The sequence below is a fragment of the Carassius auratus genome, chromosome 9, assembly GCF_003368295.1.
Source record: "Carassius auratus strain Wakin chromosome 9, ASM336829v1, whole genome shotgun sequence".
Classification (NCBI taxonomy): Eukaryota; Metazoa; Chordata; class Actinopteri; order Cypriniformes; family Cyprinidae; genus Carassius; species Carassius auratus.
Window position 1 is genome coordinate 36,340,666 of NC_039251.1, and position 21,209 is coordinate 36,361,874.

Sequence of the window (21,209 nt, forward strand, 5' to 3'; positions counted from 1 at the left end):
ACACCACTGGATGTAAAGTTTGTGTTGATAAATGATGAAGTGAACTGATAAATCCACTGCACAACACCATGATCTGATAGAGAAGTAAAATGAGTGATTCTGCCTGACAGACTACATCTGAGGCTGCAGGTACACAGCTAGCTACTGAACTAGCTAGTCTAGCCTCAACAGTTCAGCACGTACGAGAGACACGGAGGGGAGAGGAGACTCTATCTAAAGGACCATACGAACATGCCTTGTGCTGCAGACGGGAACACACAACAGGAAACTGCAGACAGAGCGACAACTGCATTAATTACAGACCAATTTAACAGAACCTGTGACAGATTTCAGCAAAATGATCAGAGCAAAGGATGTTTTATCCATGTAAAGGAACACATAATTAATGAAACTGTACACCCAAAGCAAATTATAAGCACGTATAGTTTTCATGAATGCCCGTTCACATCAAGAAAGATAATTAGATCAATAACTATACAATGATAACTACACTGGCATCCACACCAAGCTCTGCTAGATGTAAGCCCGCACTGCAGGGTTATTGATGCAAAAAAAAAAAAAAAAAAAGCAAAAAAAAGTTTATTTTGAACTGTTATCAGTGTATATAGTCTAACACTAAACTAAAACTATTCAACAACTAAAACTTAAACCCTAAAATTTTTTTACTTGAAATACATTATATGTAAAAAATAATTAAATAAATAATTTTAGTTTAGTTGAGTTTCCATTGAAACATTTCCATTTAGTTTAACTTGAGGTACTGAAATAACTAAAACTAAAATAAAAATAAATAATACAAAAAACATGTAGATAAAACAAAAAAAAAATATTAATTGAATTATTATTAAAAGTAAAAAAAAAAAAAAAAAAAAAAAAATATATATATATATATATATATATATATATATATATATATATATATATATATATATTATTAAAAGTAGTTAGAATTATCATCTATGTGAACAGTAAATGTAGAACGGGTGGTCTTCATTATGAACACTATTTTCAGTATTATCTCTAAGACCACTGAACTATTTGGCCAGTAAAAAATATATATATAAATACTAAGCCTACATTTATTTCTTTATAAAACTTGCTTATTCGGGGGGAGTCAGATCACACTGCATTAGCTCTGTTTTGTCTTACACTGTTGAAGATGCATGTCTCAAACATTAGCAGAATAGATATGAGCCCAGAAGAAACGACTGATCAGAATTCTAAAATTAGACTCTGGAATCCTCTAACTACTGCATGAGGGTTCGACCGTAATCCAGTTCAAGCTACAGGGGCTTAACATATAGACCCCATTCAAACAGATCCCCCCAGGCTCCGTGTAAATACTTCTGTCCCGTCATCAGGCTGCTCCATGACAGACAGGCAAGCTCCTGTAATAATACTCATGCGGTGGTGATGTGTCAGCTGTCCATTCTTCATCAGAATAAAACCGTCTAAACCAGTTTTGTGAGTCAGTGGCCAGACGGACAGACAGACACACGTTGACTGTTTCCTAAGCCATTTAAGGGCTTACAGGCCCCATGACTATACAAAAGAGCCTTTCAGAAATCACATGGAGTCCGTACACACTCTCTGCAGTCGGACAAACCATTTCACGTTCAGATTTGAACTATAAGACACTATCAGCATCTTGTTGGCTATGATTCTGCTGTAATAATAACAAAACATCGTGTGTTCACACCTTATGGTTGAATGTCTGCTGGCTCTGGAGATGCTGCTGCCTGTGACAGCTGATGAGAGGTGGTTTCCTCCGTGGAGATCTTCAATCGATCGATTCCAGGGTTTGGATTTATCCACAGAGTTTTCTGTGCTGCTCTCAGAACTGTCACCGTCATACCTGTCAAACACACGACAGCAGGGGCTCGGGACTTACCGAAATAACAATATTATATTGTATTGTTGTTGTTGTTTTTGTTGTAAATCCTTTTGAATTATACTTTATCTGTGGTCATGGGACATTTGCTTACATGCACTGCAAAAATTAATCCTAACCCTAATTGACTTGATGTATTAATACTTTCATAAAATAAAACAATAATTTAAAAATTATGGCGAAACAATAATAATAATACATTTTATATACATTATATATATTTTTTTTTTTGTGTAAAACGCAATATTTTTTTCACATTTTCACCTTTATATGTTGTGTTTACATATGTGTATAGCATGAACTCATTTATGAAAATGTGTGTAGTTGATGATTTTATCAATCAATCAATAAATGCATACTGAACTGGCTAATTACACTATTGGTCTTTTTGTATATTATGATCAAAAGTGAAAGTAAAGACTTACATTGTTACAAAAATAGTTTTTTTTTTTCTAAATAAATGATTATTTTTTATCAGATAATCTTGAAATAATGTATAATTATATAATAACATATCTTTTTACTGTACATTTAATAAACATGTTTTATATGTGTGTTGTGTTGCTATACTGTAAGAGCATGTGTACCAAAGAAATGCCTTTTGGGGGACAATACAATTGAGTAAGTAAGTAATTAAGTAATGAGTTAAGAGAATTTTTAAACACACTAACACATCTTATAGTGTGTATAGTATGTTGTGTTGTACACTGGGGAGTGATATCAGTCTTTTCCCCAAAAATACACTAAAACATGAATTATCAGGTTATAAAATACTATTGGTTGTAAATGATATCTTGTGGCTTGACCTGATCTCAGTGAACAGGCTGTGCACACACACACACACACACACACACACACACACACACACACACACACACAGAGCAGCGGTCTGGGTGAAAGGAGCCATTGTGTTCATTGTGTTCATGTTCAGTGCAATCACGGGTGACTTACGTGACAGCATACTGTGCAAATGACAGATACTCCACCAACACATCCAAACCCTTATTCTCTTCATTCAGAAACTCCCGCACCCACCTAAACAGAGAGAGAGAGAGAGAGAGAGAGAGAGTTAAAAAAAACTGTCAATCAAAAGTGTGTATGCATTACTGTATTACTTTGATGTTTTATCATTACTACATTATAGTGCTGTATCACGAATTATACCACTAGTAAGCATGCAGTAGTTAGACTAGATAATGCAGGAGACTCCACAGAGCTCACAGTGTGTCCCAGCATCAAGAGACCACACTTCCAGACGGAGACAGACATCATGAAAAATGCAGCATGGAACAGTGTCTCAGTAGGTTAAAAAACAGCTTCAACGCAGTTCAGAGATTGAAAGCAAAGGTTTCTGTAGCTGGATTTCTCCTTCAGAGCAGCAGCAATGAGAGATACTACAAAGACACGGCAGAGACATCCCAGAATACTGCACACACACACACACACACACACACACACACACACACACACACACACACATGCACAACAAACTTACAATCACATTGACAAAGACCGAGAGGATCCCAGAAATGATCAAAAGCCAGTTTGCACCTTTTCTTAGCAGGGAAAAGTAGGCCAACACTTGAAAACCTCACATTTGTGAAAGAAAAAAAGAGTTATGTCTCTATTTCTTTAGATTTTCTAATGAGCAGTTTAACTCATATGTGACTAAATGCATTTATCTGAACATTATGATTAAACTACAGAATATACAACTAGTCTCATAAGTACATTGTTAAGTCTGTATACATTAGCATTGCATGGTTCTCGGGATACTCCATTTAAGTCAAATATTGCACTCTGTATTATTTTCAAAGGGTTTATTTTGTATTAATGATCAGATGATTGTACATTATCCCTTAAAATATAACTTTAACATAATGAACCAATGGGAGAAACAGTGTTTGGGGAAAGAAGGAACACATATGTGACTCTAGGGACAGGGTTTGAGTTACCATTCGGTTGTTTTGTGTTTTTCGAACCCTTAGTGAGCAGATAATACTGCTTTATCTCATCTAGATTAACTAGATCATTTATGTAATCTAGTGTAGGACCATACGGCAGATAAATCTCTGTGGGTTTTCAAGCAGCTCAGGGGGTTCTGGGATTGTTTGTCTGTTCTGAACAACCGTTGAAATAATTAAACTATAATAACATTCATTTATGTGATGGCAAGGAAAGAGTGTGTGCTGATCGGTACTGGAATATCACATCATCCTGTTTTCCAACCTCGCCAAGTTCCATTAGACTTTCTACATCCGGTCAATCCTAGTTAGGTTAGGAACAGTTGGCTGTTAAATGCAATGCCTCACACAAAAAAGCATGATTTCAGCTTCATTGCATCTTACATGAGGACTTCTGGAGTGTGTCTGTGTTACTCAGAGCAGTGATCACAGGTCCAGTGTCAGCAGTATTTAATGAACATGCATACACACAGATGAACTCACCCTATGTGATTGGTCCGTAATGAGATTTCCAGCTCCCGCAGGACCTGCGTCGACTCCTGCACTCTCCTCCTGAACTTCTGCAAAAGAAAGAAAGAAGAAAAAGCCTTTACAGCAGTTTTCATCTACTAGGCTTAATAACGATGAGAAAGAAGTCTCTTTGCAATTGTTTCTCATAGCTATTATCTAATAACAATAGCATTAAATAAATAGCAAATGGGAAAAAGACAAACGTAATCTCATAGATGTACTCTACACTGACGCTGTCAAAGGATTAATCAATTCCAAAATAAAAGTTGTGATTTATATAATACATGTGTGTGTACTGTGTATATTTATTATGTATATATAAACACTGACACACACACACACACACACACATGCTTTACATAGTCAGGGGGTATCTCCTCATCCATTACCAGTGTGCAGCATCCACCTGGATGATGCGACGGCAGCCATAGTGCGCCAGAACACCCACCACACACCAGCTTACTGGTGGAGAGGAGACAGAGTGATGAAGCCAATCAGCGGATATGGGGATTGATAGGAGGCCATGATGGTTGGAGGCCAATGGGCAATTTGGCCAGGATGCCGAGGTCACACGTCTACTCTTTTCGAAGACATCCTGGAATTTTTAATGACCACAGAGAGTCAGGACCTCAGTTTAACGTCTCATACGAAGGAGGGTGCTTGTTGACAGTATAGTGTCCCCGTCACTACACTGGGGTGCTAGGACCCACACAGACCACAGGGTGAGCGCCCCCTGCTGGTCTCACTTAACATCTCTTACAGCCTAGTTTTCCCAGGAGGTCTCCCATCCAGGTACTGACTGGGGAAATACTCTCCACAGCAGAAGGAATGGCACTCCTTGCCGTAACGAGGGGACTTTACCAAACTGAAGAAGGAATGGCACATCTAGCCGTGACGAGGGGACTTCATCTGACTGTAAATAAAGGTGACTTGACTTGACTGAAGAAGGAACGCACTCCTAGCTGAGACGAGGGAACTGGATCCAACAGAAGATAGAACGGCACGCCTGCAGTGATAGAGTAGCTGAGTCTTACAGCGAGGGGAACGGCCCTCCTGGCCGTGGAAAGGACATTTAATCTAACTGAAGAGGGAATGGCATTCCTGGCTGTGTATCTAGGACTCAGATCATTGGCAGGTGACTTTACTGGGAGATACTCTGGACTCTGAGCCTTTATTGGGAACTGGTCAGTGCCGGGAGCTCGCATTGGACTCTGGTCAGGCACAGATACCCTATCTAGGTCAAACTCTGCAACAGAAGCCCTCTCTGGGCTTAACTCCGGGACAGAAGCCGTTTCTGGGCTAGACTCGGGACAGGAGCCCTCTCTGAACTCATCTCCAGAATGCAAGCTTTCTCTAGACTCTGGTCCGGACTCTGGGGGACTCTGGGGGACTATGGGGCAGGAGCTGACACTGGAGCTAATCCATTTCTGGTTTCTGGGACTGGAACGAACTAAAAGGCTGGTCTGGACACTGAAAAAGGCTCTGGGATGGCGACCATTTTGGGTGAGGACTGGTGGTTAGCGGACTTGATCGGCGATGACTAAAGGTCAGCAGCCTGTTGCATGCTCTGGCTAACCAGCTTACAGCAATATCTGTTTGCTCAATGTGTAGTTGAATTGTGAATGTACGTTGTTGTTATTACTTGGAGTTATGATAAAGAATAGAGCAATACATTGGTGCACAAACTGCAGTGCTTTATCAATTAGTTTCTGCATTGGACTAACACATAATAGCACATATTTTGGCTGTTTGGGTGTTTACTACCAAGCTGTGGTCTAAGTAATGGTGATGGGTGTTCAGTTTTCGACATGAGCTGCATGAATTACTAATTTTACTTTTTTTATTAAAGTTTTATGGAGAGATTTCGACAATGTCTCGAACTGTGTTCAGATTTTCCAAAGATGCCAAAGTCAGCAATCAAAAGATCTCAGCATGAACTCAAACCTACTCTATGTTTGCCAGCTATTGCTCAATTAGCATTTTTAATTATTATTGTATCTACATTTTAATCGTTCATTTTTACTTATTATTTAAAAATCAGAGATAAAGTGATTCTTAAATAAAACAAAATTGGGTAAATTTAACAATAACCCAGACACATTATTTGTCACATTCACTCTGTGTTCAAAGTAATGGGTGTTCTGGGCTGTTTTCTCCAGTCAGTCTCATAATAGTATTGGGTCCAAACTGTGGGCCCAGTTTTGTTCTCTGTAGCCATGGTTACAGTGGTTTTGTGGCCGACCCAATCACGTGTCAGGTGAAATGCATGTGAAACCACCGTCCAATGAGAGAGACACACTGCTTTCATCAGCTGCATGAGATACGTTGCCAAATCTGAACTGGAAACTGCTGCTGCAGTTCTGCAACACTAATTAGACGGCAGCCTTGACGATGAGTGGAAGGCCAGGCATTAATAATCAATTTGATTCACTGATGTCAGACACTGCAATAATTGCATCAAAAGGGTGTCAGAGAGGAAATGGCAGTGAAAAAGACAGGCAGACAGCATAAGTATAAATATACTATATGCTTCAAGTATGTATTTAGATGGTGATAGGAATGTATACTTTTAAGTACGTAACAAAATAATAGCCTACACCAATACTGAAACATAATAGCCATGCTATAAAATTATACCTTGATAACACACACCCGCACATTTGTTACATAGTGTTTATGTTTACAAATTAGCATCTAGTTAAATCCATCAAATTAAAGTCAAGATGAAAAAAAATATATAACGTATTTACTTTCTAAATAAATGTTTCTGGTTTTATTCTATTAAAAGAAAAAAAGTGGTTACACTTTATTTTAAGGTGGTTTTGTTGCAGTGTAATTATACATATAAGAACCGAGTAACATTATTTAACTACATGTACTTACTATATGGTTAGGGTCAGGATTAGGGTTTGGATTAGGGATACATCCATGCAATTATGAATAATGTATTGCTATTATAATAATTAACAGTGCATGTAATGTGTAACAAGGAAACCTTAAAATAAATTGAAACCTAAAATGTTTGTCTTTTTAATGCCTCTCGTCACTGAAATCACCATACATCTGTTTTCCCCTGTCCAGGCCGGGATTACTAAACTGCCAAATATGTATTAGGGCTTTTGTTTTACTTTTGTTTTCATACCTGCTGTAGGTAATGACTGAACAGTAGTTTGACCAATGGTGAGCAAGCATTGTGCATTATGGACCAATCGGCTTGCGAGAAGGTGGGAACTACAGAGAATGGTCAAAGCAATGTAAACTACTTTCAAAATGACTAATTATTTAATGAATGAGGACTGTAAAGAGCACATCTGTAGAAAAAATAAAAAAGCCAAAACACAGACGTCTTAGAAACCCCATCCAGGAAAAAGAAGTCGTATGTATGGTTACCATACTTTAACCTCTCCTAAACAAACTGAAGTAGAGACATCTACTTAAAAAAATCCCGGTCTACATTTCCCCTCACTGAATATCCAGTCACATTTGAGAATATGTCATATTAATTAAATAACACAAGTAGTAAATGCCATTTCAAATTGAGTTTTAAAGTTCATTATACTTTCAGCTAAAATCAAGCATTTCTAAAAAGTCAATCACAAGACCATCCTGGTTCAAAAGTCCACTTGAAAAATTGCACAACCTGAGCGCTTCTGGCTTACAATTGTACTATACTATAATATGTTACACACTAATAAATTATATTTAGGATGGATATTATGCTAATTGGTACAGAAAGGGACAAGTGAAAGAGACAGACGTATAAACACAACAGAAATGGTGAGAACAGAGAAACGGAGGGGAGTGTGTGCTCTCTTGTTCCCAGCGTGGGTGTGTTTGGCACATGTGGAGTGCAGTGTGTGTTTTCAGAGCTCACGCTCCCACCTCGACTTTAAACATTCCCAGCTGTGGAGAGAGAGAGGCAAAGAGAATGGGAAAAAGACAGCAGTTCTCCAGAGATGTCATCCTGGAATGGTATCAGTGGCACAGACATTCCTCAGGACCCTCTGGATCGACCCTCTTCCTGCTGCGATCCCATTGGCCGAGAGCTGCGCAGGGAATGCACTGCATGTAAAGCTCTCGGCGCACACAAAGTAACAATTGTTCACGTCTGCAGAAAAGAGCCATTGGCAGAACTTACAGCCATAACTCTCTCTCCCTCCCTGCCTGTTTCCCACTTTCATTATATTAGTCCTCTACTTTTTCTTGGACTCTCTGTTTCCCTCAGTTTTTTTTATGCGTGGTGCCTCAAGTCTTTCGTCCTCCCTTTCTCTTTCACCACATTTCCTAATAATGCCCCATCCCATGGTGTCTGTTTCATTTCTCTCTTGTTCTCTCTTTCTGTCAGCTTAGGGACATGACGTCAACTGTCGAGATCAGATCAAGAACACCTTCAGATACCACACCACATAAACACAATAATATCTGACCTTCAATATTTAATCACATCTGTCTTCACTTCATTTCCGGTCTCTCCTCGTTTCTTCCAAGTCCTTGTCACTCCTCTTCTTACCTTTCCTCTCATCCTGTCTCATAGCTTGTTCGTTTTTAAAGTTAAGTTTTTATGACTTATCTTCAGGGTGAAATCATAATTTATTATCATAATGTCACAGAGGTCCCACTTAAAGTCAAGTTTTTGAGCCAAATTACCATGAACTCTTAACAACCCAGGGTCCACTGAGTGGCCCTAAAATGAGCTTCAATATGTAGCCATTGCCATGTTTTTATACATTGGACATTGCTGCATTTTTATTATGTTGCTTCAGGTATGTATTGCAGAGGTTCAGAATTAAAATGTCTTGCGAGTGTCTCTAAAATGTTAATGCATTATCGTTTTGCAAATACCCCCTACACCAAACCCAACCCTAAACGTCCCTGTTAGTGTTATGTGACACTAACGTTCAAAAGTATGTTAGAATTGTTTTGAGGTCATAACATAGTATTGTGCAATGAACTGAGGCTTTCTTATTTGAAACTCGAGTATAAAGTTTTCACTGGCTCTAGAGTTAATTTCACCTGGAAACTTCACCAATTTTTTACACATAGGTATGCTTTTTGAGTTTTGCCCTCTTGTGCACTAATACCATCTTTGCAAAGAATCACAAACTTACAAATCTGCTCAAAAGCTGTTCAAACTGTTAAGATCAGAAAGATTTTGCTGCAAATGAATCTCCACTCATTTCTTATGTGTGATTTGAAGGTACACACAGCTAAAAGTACAAAATACGACTGGTCTCAACCTCTGGTTGCAAGGCCAAAGACAGCCCAGAGTTTGTTCATCGATTGTCTAAAATATTGCATGTAAAGAGACTTTTTTACTCTACCACATTTTACTCTAGTCTTTAGTTGGACTGATGTTTAGGAGTAACTCATAGTTTCCCTTAGCAGGAAGTAGAATGTAAGCTGTTCCTGTCCATAGCCAGCTGTCACAGTGTTGATACACTATAAGGACAGCACTCTAGTCAAGATAAATGAGTTATCAGAAGTTATTTCCCATCTGAGGTCACCCATCCTTAACACGTACACACATGTGCTGCTCCAAACTGGATTTGAGGGAATGAGACCAGAACTCACCTTCCTGGTCACGGCTGGGTCAAGATAACCCTGCAGCTTGTGGATGTATGTGTGAGGAGGATTCTTCACCTGGAATCGTTCCTGGAAGAGAGAGATACGGAGATTTATACTAAATTGTGTTTACACTTCTAATTAAAATCCTCCATCTCAGTGCCGTTCATTGGCTGACCGTAATGAAAGATTGATGCAGGCTGCGTTATTGATTTATTTTTAAGCCAAAACATTTGTTTTCAGAGCGTAACTGGGTTGGCAGATTACATACAGTATGGGATTAGGGTTAGGGTTTACAGAAATACAAGCACACTGCTTTAGAGAGATTAGTCAGCATTCAGACTTAACTACTATCACCTGACCAACTGTGTGAGGACACAGATACAGGCATTCAGTCAAGCAAATACACATGTATTTCAACTATATAGTAATACAAACTGTATATCAAGCCAAGCAAATATCTAAATATATAGATATATTTTGCCAATTAACAACAGTCATTAACAGTTTTTTTTACAGTTTGCATTATACAAAAGCATTATTATCCCCATTAGTATGTTTCCTTATCAAACTTAGCAAACACTCCAGATCTTACAAAGGAAATGCTAGATCATTTAAGTAACAGTAAGTAGCGTTATTAATAATTGTGATTAATAATGATTATGTTTAATGATTATTATTAATCATTTATGAATAATAACTATTCATACTAATAGTTATAGTATATTCCATATCAAATATGTATTCCATCCTGTCACACACTTTCCCTTGGCAACAGCCAATCAACAACAGCACATAACAGGAAAGAGGAAGAGACCTAGTTCCCTTCAAAACAACACAAGGCCCCTGCACACACACACACACCACATCAGTCACGGATAACACAATGACATTTAACATGTGGCCAGCGTGTGTGTGTGTGTGTGTGTGTGTGTGCGTGTGTGTGTGAAGCTAACACAAGAGCAAGATTCTTCTTAGAGTCTGGAGTGCGTTGTAAGGAACAAAACGAGTTGATGTAAGAGAAAGTATATCATTTTTAACATTAGTATAAAAACCGCAAGCATTTTCTACACTAGAAGAACATACAGTATAAGTTAGGACGTGCTCTATAAAGCAAACCTTTTATAATTGTAACTGTTTTTAGTGCTAGCAGTGGCAGGTCATCTGATCTCAACATACAAAATATTTATAACATGATGGCCAGAATAGTTCACCATTTCTGTCAATACGAGAAAAAGAAACACAAAACAGACGAGTTGTGTTGTCTTCATGAGAACAAGATTGAGATAATATGTTATGTCTGCAGGGACACAAGGTCACCTGAGGAACAAACAGTGACTCAATGGAGTACAGATTGCTTACACTTGTCTCCCTCAAATGCTTGGTGAAATCCTAAATACATGACTGGATCCATGGAAGTTATTTCTATGGGCACAACATGTGGCACCATGTTAAAGTTTAGCCATAAAGGAAAATGCTTTAATCATTTACTCATCCTCATGACTTTGTTTCTTTGGCAGAACACAAAAGACGGCATTTTGAAGGATGTTTTGTCAATCCAATGACAGTCAGAGGGGTCCAAAAAACACTTGTAATGATATGTGGGTACGTAAACGATGACAAAAATGTTATTTTGGGGTGAACTACAGGTGACAATACCCCTGTAGTATCTTAAGGTTATGTATCTAGTCCATAGTTCAACCCATGCAAGTCCCAAACCTGCAACCATGCAAGCATTACTGACCAGTCGCTCTGGGATTACATAAACCTTCAGTTCTATAGCTTCTAGCTGCACTTTACTCTGGATGAAAGACTGAGAGAACGGAGGAGGTAAGAGAAGGAGAGAATGTATTACCTGGTCACAAATGAGTTCCCATTTCTTCTCGTTGTCGTACTGTCGTAGTAATCTTGCTTTGTCTGGAGGCAGGTTCATTGAGTTCTGTGTAAAGACACATGGAGAGAGAGAAGTTAGTTCTGGCACTTCCACAGCTAGAAAAATGACAACGGATTAATAAATTAATTATAGCAATGTAAATCTCACAGATACAATTTTTTTTTTTTGGGGGGGGGACCCTAATACTAACCCTAATCCTAACCCTAACCCTAACCTCTTAAAAAAGAATAAAGTAAGAGAGAAAATTTACTGCAAAATGCTTAAACAAGTACAATTCTTAAAATTACTATTTGAAAAAAAAAATGGACAGTAGTGTAATACAACAAATTCAATACAGCCAAATCTAAATCCAAATCGTTCTTAAACCTTTAAGTATCAATTCTCACAATCATTTGCATGCAAAGGCTGCAACGTGTTGCAACAACATTGGAAACTGGAAAGCATTCGGAGGAAAAGAAAAAAGAAGTTTCTCTTTGAGGAAATTATAATTGCTGGGAAGGAAATTCTCCTTTGGAGGCTGATTATATCAGGATGGGAACAAGTGGCAGAGGCTGCTTCAGCGATGACAATAAGTAAAATATTGTAGTAGATATGCAGAATTTAAAAAAAAATATTTTTTCATGCTAAATATTTAAAACAACCAAATCAATGCATAACCTCTTACCATTAAAGATTTAAGACAAGTTAAAGGTCATCCTAACGATGAATTTTAACATTCTTTTGAGGATTTGATTTCTTTTTTTACACAGTCTTGTATTTTTTATTTATTTTATCTTAGTTTTAAACAAGGATCTAATTGATGTGGTTCACGAAATCTTCACCCCCCCACAACCTCCGTGAAGTAAATTAAATCAATACATTGGCTAATTCCAGAACCAATGACTTAAAATAATAATAATAATAATAATAATAATAATAATAATAATAATAATAATAATAATAATAATAATAATAATAATATGTAGTGCTCTATAATCAGAGTTTATGAATGATGCCACTTAATCAATCCAATGACATTCTCTCTGCAACAGTTTGCTATTGCACTGTTAGCTTTGTCTTTTTCAATAGGAGTGATTTTGTGCTGGAGATGTTTCTGCTCAAACACACAGCCCATCTGCACATGTGTGCGCTCAAACTCCAAACATGTGCTGAGATCAGACCTCCGCCTCTTACACAAGCGCTGTCCTCTACGTCTGCCCTACTTTCACACATCTGCTGCATGGAACTCCCCCAAAATACTGCAGTCACCCGAGCCCCATCCGTACCCCACCCAACACAAACACACGCCTCCCTCTCCAACCGTGTGCTGATGTGAACACTAACCCACTGCTGTTACATGACATCTTCTGTTTATCTGTGTGTGTAGACGTGGGCTGCTCTTGTTGTTTTTCTCTGTAGGTTTCCAGAGCAGTGTCATATCCACACAGGGAGGCTATGTTGTGTTTTCCAGCCTCAACACAGCAGCTGTTGGCCAGAGGGAAACCCAACACTTCAAATCTGATCTATACACGCAAAGCCAAACCATCGTAATGGTTTTGAAGACTGGTTTTATCAGCGTTTGACTGGGCAGCATCCTCACTGAATCCAGACCTCTCCAGCATTTACTCACAGCTGATTGCAACAGAGTTAAGCCAACCGTGTGATACATGTCTTTCATAAATATTAAGGAAAACTGATTAATCATTATGTGATTCACCATATATGATCTGATTTTCCAATTTGCGTGCATTATAAGAGAGAAAAAGTATGGTAAATGGGTAAATGTATTTGTAGTATACTGTATTTCAGATACATTTGAGTGTATTTCGTTTTCTCTCGGGGAGTTTCCCTTTATCTCTCTTTGAAAAGCCAAACACAAAATTTCTGGTTCGGTGCTTGTGAACAGACACGCTGATGAAGGCTGTGTAATATGATATTGCTATGACAACAGAGAAACCTAAATCTAATATGCAAGGCCAGATGTCTGACAAATGAAATAAAGATCTGCAGATCTACGGAGCTGTATTTGATAGGCAAATCCATACGCTGAACAAATACACACGCTTGCTGAGCTGATCAATCATGCCAGTTCATGCCAAGTTCAAGTTTTACAAAACAGCCGGCCCAATCCACACCAAAGTAACACCCTAATCTATCTTCAATGTTTTCAGAGGAAACACGATATAGACTCCTGGTGAACATACATATCTAGACCGGGCAGATCATTTGTCATATTTGATGTAGTTAATTATATTTCCAAATGCAGATGGATAATTAGACAAGTAGATCCAGGCAGGGACAGATCGCCCACAGTCCGCTCACTGACCGTCTGATGATTATTACAGACCTAAACAAGAGCTGGGCTCAACCCACTGATTCCAGTCAGTTCTGAAGACACAAAGGGTTCTGTATCTGTGAAGAGTCCAGCACTATTTAGGTTTAAATGGATACAAAATCTGATTACAAACTCTAAACAAATGTATTACATTTGTTGATAACACATTAGTATAGGAACCAATTCTCACTATTAATGAGTTGCTTATTAACATGCATATTACTAGACTAATGGCTGTTTATTAGTACTTAAAAAGCATATATTAATACCTTATTCTGCATGACCATATTCTAGATCACTTAACCCAACTAACTATTATTCTACTAAATATTAATAAGCATATGTGACCCTTAAGTAGCACGAGTATATTTGTAGCATTAGTCAACAATACACAGTATGGGTCAAAATGATCAATATTTCTTTTATGCCAAAAATCATTAGGATATTAAGTAAAGATCATGTTCCATTTCTTACCGTAAATATATCAAAACTTAATTTTTGATTAGTAATATGCATTGCTAAGGACTTCATTTGGACAAATCTATGGGTGATTTTCTCAATATTTATTTATTTATTTATTTTTTATTTTTTTGCACCTTTCCAGATTTTAGAATAATTGTTTCTCGGCCAAATATTGTCCTCATAAAAAAACATAGATCAATGGAAATCTTATTTATTCAGCTTTCAGATGATGTATAAATCTCAATTTCGGACACATTTACCATTATGACCAGGGTCATAGGTCCAGGGTCAGGGTCCAGGGTCACATATAGTTAAAAAGTCATAGTTAATAGTAAGAATTGGTCCCCAAACTAAAGTGTCACCCCTATTTATTGTTGTCTGTACAATCATTTGGATAGAATAAACTGATTTTGGATTTATTTTCTCTTAAACATAGCATTAAAATATGCTCTTTTTCTGTCCGAGTGCTTGTTTCTTGATCAGAATAAGTTGCAATGTGGACCAGACTTTATATTGACAATAAAAAAAAGGTCTGGCACTGCAAACAATTTGTTTAAAAGCATTGAAATAAATGTTTCAACATCTGAACTGAAGTGTCAAAAACTAAATATACCACCACTTCTGAGTCATCACAACCATATTTACCACCAGAAAATATGACTCTAAGATGGAAAACCCACTCATTTGGGAAAGAAGTTTCCAGGAACAACTGCTTAGCTGGCACACTGATGTCGTCTTGTAGGTATGGTCAGTTTGACCCTAAAAACCGAGCTCTGGCAGTACTTTGATCACCTGTGTCTGAGTGGCTTCGATGGGACGATCTCAAACATCCTGACCGCTCAAAAATCCAAATAAGCACCTACACACGCACCCCGCCCTGACCCAAACACCACTAAACACAGCTCTCCCAAAACTAGCACAGCTTGAGCATGAATAAAAGAGGGAGATATCATCATCATCATCACTTCATAGTGTGTGCAGGATTTAATGACGTGAGAAAGAAAACTTAGAGTTCAAATGAAGTAATGTACCATGCAACTCTGAAAAATGTGCAATCTTGTCATGCTTTTTAGACCATGGTAGCTATCTGTGTAACTATCGGCGCTCTATTATAGGTTGAAATTCTTTACAGTGCAAGTCAAGAAAGAACATGTTACATCAACGTTGCAACATTTACATCAATCTTCCAAACAGAATTTAGAGTATTAACTTTTCAGTTTTTTATTTAACTTTTAGTTTTTTTTTCAGGTTCAGTAAAGATGAAGCTGTATTTGCATGAATGTATGCCTTTAGCTTGGTACTCAACAGGTTACAAATTAAGAGAGATAATAATCAAATGAGATAAAGCACCTGTCATTTATAAGGTATTTGACTTGCTAGAAAGAAATGCTTTATGGTCCAATAACGACATTACCCCAAGAGATTTCCATAAAGAAAGAGGGGTGAATCTCTAGCTTATCATTACGAGAGTCATAATAGGACACACGGAAAGATAAATAAGCCTTGTGCCAAAGTTTCCTAACTAAGAATTTCCTTCTGTTTTGGTCCCAGTTTAGACCTGATCTCTGGTCTATTTGGAGAACACTAATGAATCATGATTTTAGTCTATTTCTGAAGGGCTAATGTCTTGCTAAATTCAGCTCCAGTCTTCCCAAACACACCTGCCTGAAAATTTCTAGTTTCAAGCAGAGGTGTATGTTGTTTGATGGATGCATCTGTAGTGAATGTACAGTATGTTATGGCTTTAACAGGGCACTGCTATGATAGAGATCACATTAAACATTACACTTTAAAGTTATAAAGTGTGTAAATATCTAAGGCTGAACAGGTGTCATCACCTCTAAACAAAGTCCCTCTATGGCAGCATAAATTTCCCTTTCTTGTCTCAGAATCACTGGATTTGCTAAATGAAGTCTCTGTCTGGTGTGAGTCTTGGATCTGAAGAGTTTCTCAGCATAAGGAGGAAGAGAGCAGCTCGCTCAGACTCAAATCTCTGCTCTTTCCTCTCAGTCAGGCATGTGATCACTCTTTATCACATTTCTCTGTGTCTGGTGGCGTCCAGACTGTCTCTTCCAGTGGACCAAAAACCCTATTAGTCTGGATTGAACTTTTATAGTAATAAATACCACCTGTGGTAAATCACAGTAAAAAAAAAAAAATAGGAAATTCAAACAATGAATGTCGTTTGGAGCTCTACGATGTGGAGCGACTGATCTTCAGTCGTAGCCTAGCGAGTGAGCACAAGCATCCCTTCCTCTTTATTACTAGTTTTAAAGTGAAATAAACATGAATGAACAAATCATGCATCACCAAACACAGTTTAAATTACTAAAAGACATCATTAACAGCTTGTAAACAATATGCATTGCTTGAGATATATCACACTATATACTCATTATATTTTACTTAAATTTATAAATCTATTATGAAACAAGTTATGGCGGCCACTGTGTCAATGTTTATATTTCAGCAAGATATAAGTTACAGAAGTTAATTTAAAAACTGCATTAGGGATGCAAAGGGGTGGAGAATTTTCTGAAACTTTCCAAAAATCCCTGTAATGTTAGCAAAAATTTCCACCCTAACCTGCATTATGTGCAATTTACATGTTTGCATACACATTTTTAATTTGAATGTTGATTATTATAGTTAAATAATTTAATATAAATAAATAGTTAAATAAAAACATAAATAGTAATTGAATTTAAGTTTGGGCTCTGTTGTTAACTGTCACCTTATAGTAATGTAAAAGGGCCCCTATAGTTAAAAGCAGAAGCTGAGGTCAATTTTTATCTCTAAGAAAGTTTGAATTGTAACTGAATATCTTTAAATAAAAAGAAATTTGTCCAGTAATCCATTGTTTAGCTTTTTTTCCTCCTGCTCTACCGACATCATACTGAACCGTCGAGGTATGTACCAAACCGTCATATTGTATGTATATATATATATATATATATATATATATATATATATATATATACTGCTTTTTTAGTTATCTTCCTGTTGTATCCAAAATCCTTAGCATATCCAAAACCTCCGAACAACTTGATGATGCAACAAAAAACTATGGACTCTCTCTTTTCTAGCACTTTAAATACAGTTGCTCCCTTACACTTAAGGAAGGTTAAGAAAAACAGTTTGACACCGTGGTATAAAGAGCACACTCGCACCCTAAAGAGAGCAGCCCGAAAAATGGAGCACAGCTGGAGGAAAACAAAACTAGAGGTATTTTGTATTGCTTGGCGGGAAAGTAACCTATCCTACAGAAAAAAATTAAAAACTGCTAGATCGGATTATTTTTCTTCTCTTTTAGAAGAAAACAAACATAACCCCAGGTATTTATTCAATACAGTGGCTAAATTAACGAAAAATAAATCCTCAACAAGTGTTGAGATTTCCCAACACCACAGCAGTAATGACTTTATGAACTACTTTACTTCTAAAATCGATACTATTAGAGATAAAATTGCAACCATCAGCTACAGTATCTCATCAGACAGTGCACTATAGACCCCCTGAGGAACAGTTCCACTCATTCTCTACTATAGGAGAGGAAGAATTTTAAAAACTTGTTAAATCATCTAAACCAACAACATGTATGTTAGACCCTATACCATCTAAGCTCCTAAAAGAGGTGCTTCAGACGTCATAGATCCTCTTCTGACTATTATTAATTCCTCATTGTCATTAGGATATGTCCCCAAAACCTTCAAACTGGCTGTTATTAAGCCTCTCATCGAAAAAACACAACTTGACCCCAAAGAAGTAGTTAATTATAGACCAATCTCAAATCTCCCTTTTCTGTCCAAGATACTAGAAAAGGTGGTATCCTCACAATTATATTCCTTCTTAGAGAAAAATGGTATATGTGAGGATTTCCAGTCAGGATTTAGACCGTATCATAGTACTGAGACTGCTCTCCTTGGAGTTACAAATGATCTGCTCTTATCATCTGATCGTGGGTGTATCGCTGTATTAGTTTTATTGGATCTTAGTGCTGCATTTGACACAATTGACCACAATATTCTTTTGCATAGACTTGAACACTTTGTTGGCATCAGTGGAAGTGCATTAGCATGGTTTAAATCGTGCTTATATGACCGCCATCAGTTCGTAGCAGTGAATAAAGATGTATCATATCAATCACAAGTGCAGTATGGAGTACCTCAAGGCTCAGTACTAGGGCCGCTACTCTTCACGCGTTATATGTTACCCTTGGGAGATCTCATCAGGAAACATGGTGTTAGCTTTCACTGTTATGCTGATGATACTCAGCTCTATATTTCTTCACAGCCCGGTGAAACACACCAATTTCAAAAACTAATGGAATGCATAGTCGATATAAAAAAACTGGATGACGAGTAATTTCTTACTTTCTAAATTCTGAAAAAAAACAGAGGTGTTAATTATAGTACCAAAAAACTCTGCTTGTAATAACCTAGAACACTGTCTAAGACTTGATGGCTGCTCTGTCAATTCTTCGTCATCAGTTAGAAACCTCGGTGTGCTATTTGATCACAATCTTTCCTTGTAAATCTGCATTTTTCCATCTCAAAATATATCTAAATTGAATGAGCTCCTTTTACATTATAATCCTCAAAGTCCACTATGTTCTCAAAACTCAGGCAATTTGATAATACCTAGAATATCAAAATCAACTACGGGCGGCAGATCCTTTTGCTATTTGTTGCCTAAACTCTGGAATAACCTACCTAACATTGTTCGGGAGGCAGACACACTCTTGCAGTTTAAATCTACATTAAAGACCCATCTCTTTAACCTGGCTTACACATAACATACTAAAATGCTTTTAATATCCAAATCCGTTAAAGATTTTTAGGCTGCATTAATTAGGTCAAGCGTATACATATCCAGGCCAGATGGTGGATCAGCACCTAGAAAGGACCTCTACTGCCCTGAAAGACAGTGGAGACCAGGACAACTAGAGCCCCAGATACAGATGCCCTGTAAAGACCTTGTCTCAGAGGAGCACCAGGACAAGATCACAGGAAACAGATGAGTCTTCTTCACAATCCGACTTTGCTGCGGTCTGGAATTGAACTACTGGTTTCGTCTGGTCAGAGGAGAACTGGCCCCCAACTGAGCCTGGTTTCTCCCAAGGTTTTTTTCTCCATTCTGTCACCGATGGAGTTTCGGTTCCTTGCCGCTGTCACCTCTGGCTTGCTTAGTTGGGGTCACTTCATCTACAGCGATATCGTTGACTTGATTGCAAATAAATGCACAGACACTATTTAACTGAACAGAGATGACATCACTGAATTCAATGATGAACTGCCTTTAACTATTATTTTGCATTATTGACACACTGTTTTCCTAATTAATGTTGCTCAGTTGCTTTGATGCAATGTATTTTGTTTAAAGCGCTATATAAATAAAGGTGACTTGACTTGAACTTGAATATATATATATATATATATATATATATATATATATATATATATATATATATATATATATATACATTAAAAAGCAATTACTAAATGTAACAATTTAACATCCTTAATATCTGCCAATTTCTCTTCATCATAAAAAGACCCATTTTAATCAACAGTTTTGCCAGTAGTTTTGAGGGGAAACTGCGTAACAAGAAAGTCTCCATCTGGTACAAAAGTCCTCCCGCTCTTTACAGGCTTAACTAAACGATATCCCTACTTACAGATTAATGGCTAAATCCATTCCTGCAGAAACACTTGATGTTCCTCACTAATGTTTTCAAGAAACTGGTCAACAATTGACCGTATCAGTGACATCTGTACAGAGTGCAGTCAGAATCTGTCAGCACAGGGAAGTCAGCGACTGCAAACAGATGAGACCTCACACAGGAAATGATCTTTGTTTCTGTCTTTCGGTCCAAATAATAAACGCTCCTCACAGATTTAGCCAGGTGGCGAGTGTCGTCCCCTAATTAGCGCAACATGTTTCCGTAATCCGGCCGATTCTGCGGGGCTACCCAGGTGTCCCCATCTGCTAGTGGATTAGTAGTGTAATCTCAGACCCCCACTGTCTGCTCCACCCCAAAACAGACAATGAAAACTAGCTTACTACTTAGTGAATACTACACAATATCTACTGTACAGTATACTGGCCAAATTAATCCTTTAAATACTGTACAGTTAAGATGATTTATTCTCTTTTCCAGCAGCCAATTTATTTGTCCCTCTTTTATTCCCTTTCCAGGTGATATATCTCACTACACATCTGTCAGGTATATGATTCTGATCGGTCATTCTGCAATCAAACTGTATAATATAATCCTCAGAGGTGACTGATGTCCTAGAAATGTGTGCTAGTTTAATGTCTCTTGTATCACTTTTGTGTTCATTAACTTTAAATCAGTTTAGCACATCCATTTGGCAAACTGTTATATAATAAGTGGAGTAATTTCTGGTCATTTTGATTGTGTTGAGGTCCTGATCATTTTGATAATGACTGTACATGGTCTCTTAATGATATCGAAAATGATGTTTTAATTGTGTTTTGGGTTAATGATGTTTTAATTAAGGTTGGGGGTAAATATGCTTTGTTTCCTGCACATATATGACCACGTTTCAATTAGTGACTTCTACTATGTAGTAAAAGTATGTAGTTTGT

General features: G+C 37.5%; 1 protein-coding gene across 8 annotated transcripts in view; it reads right to left on the reverse strand.

Annotated features, from left to right (window-relative positions):
• LOC113109159 (formin-like protein 2) overlaps positions 1 to 21,209 on the reverse strand; it is a 66,170-nt gene that overhangs the window by 28,792 nt on the left and 16,169 nt on the right. For all 8 annotated transcript variants that reach the window (XM_026272745.1, XM_026272748.1, XM_026272751.1 and 5 more), the window contains exons 2-6: positions 11,783 to 11,866; positions 9,937 to 10,017; positions 4,339 to 4,415; positions 2,843 to 2,926; positions 1,700 to 1,855 (exon numbers count right to left, since the gene is read on the reverse strand). In XM_026272745.1, the coding sequence (XP_026128530.1) occupies positions 1,700 to 1,855; positions 2,843 to 2,926; positions 4,339 to 4,415; positions 9,937 to 10,017; positions 11,783 to 11,866 (482 nt within the window). The remainder of the gene's footprint in view (positions 1 to 1,699; positions 1,856 to 2,842; positions 2,927 to 4,338; positions 4,416 to 9,936; positions 10,018 to 11,782; positions 11,867 to 21,209) is intronic.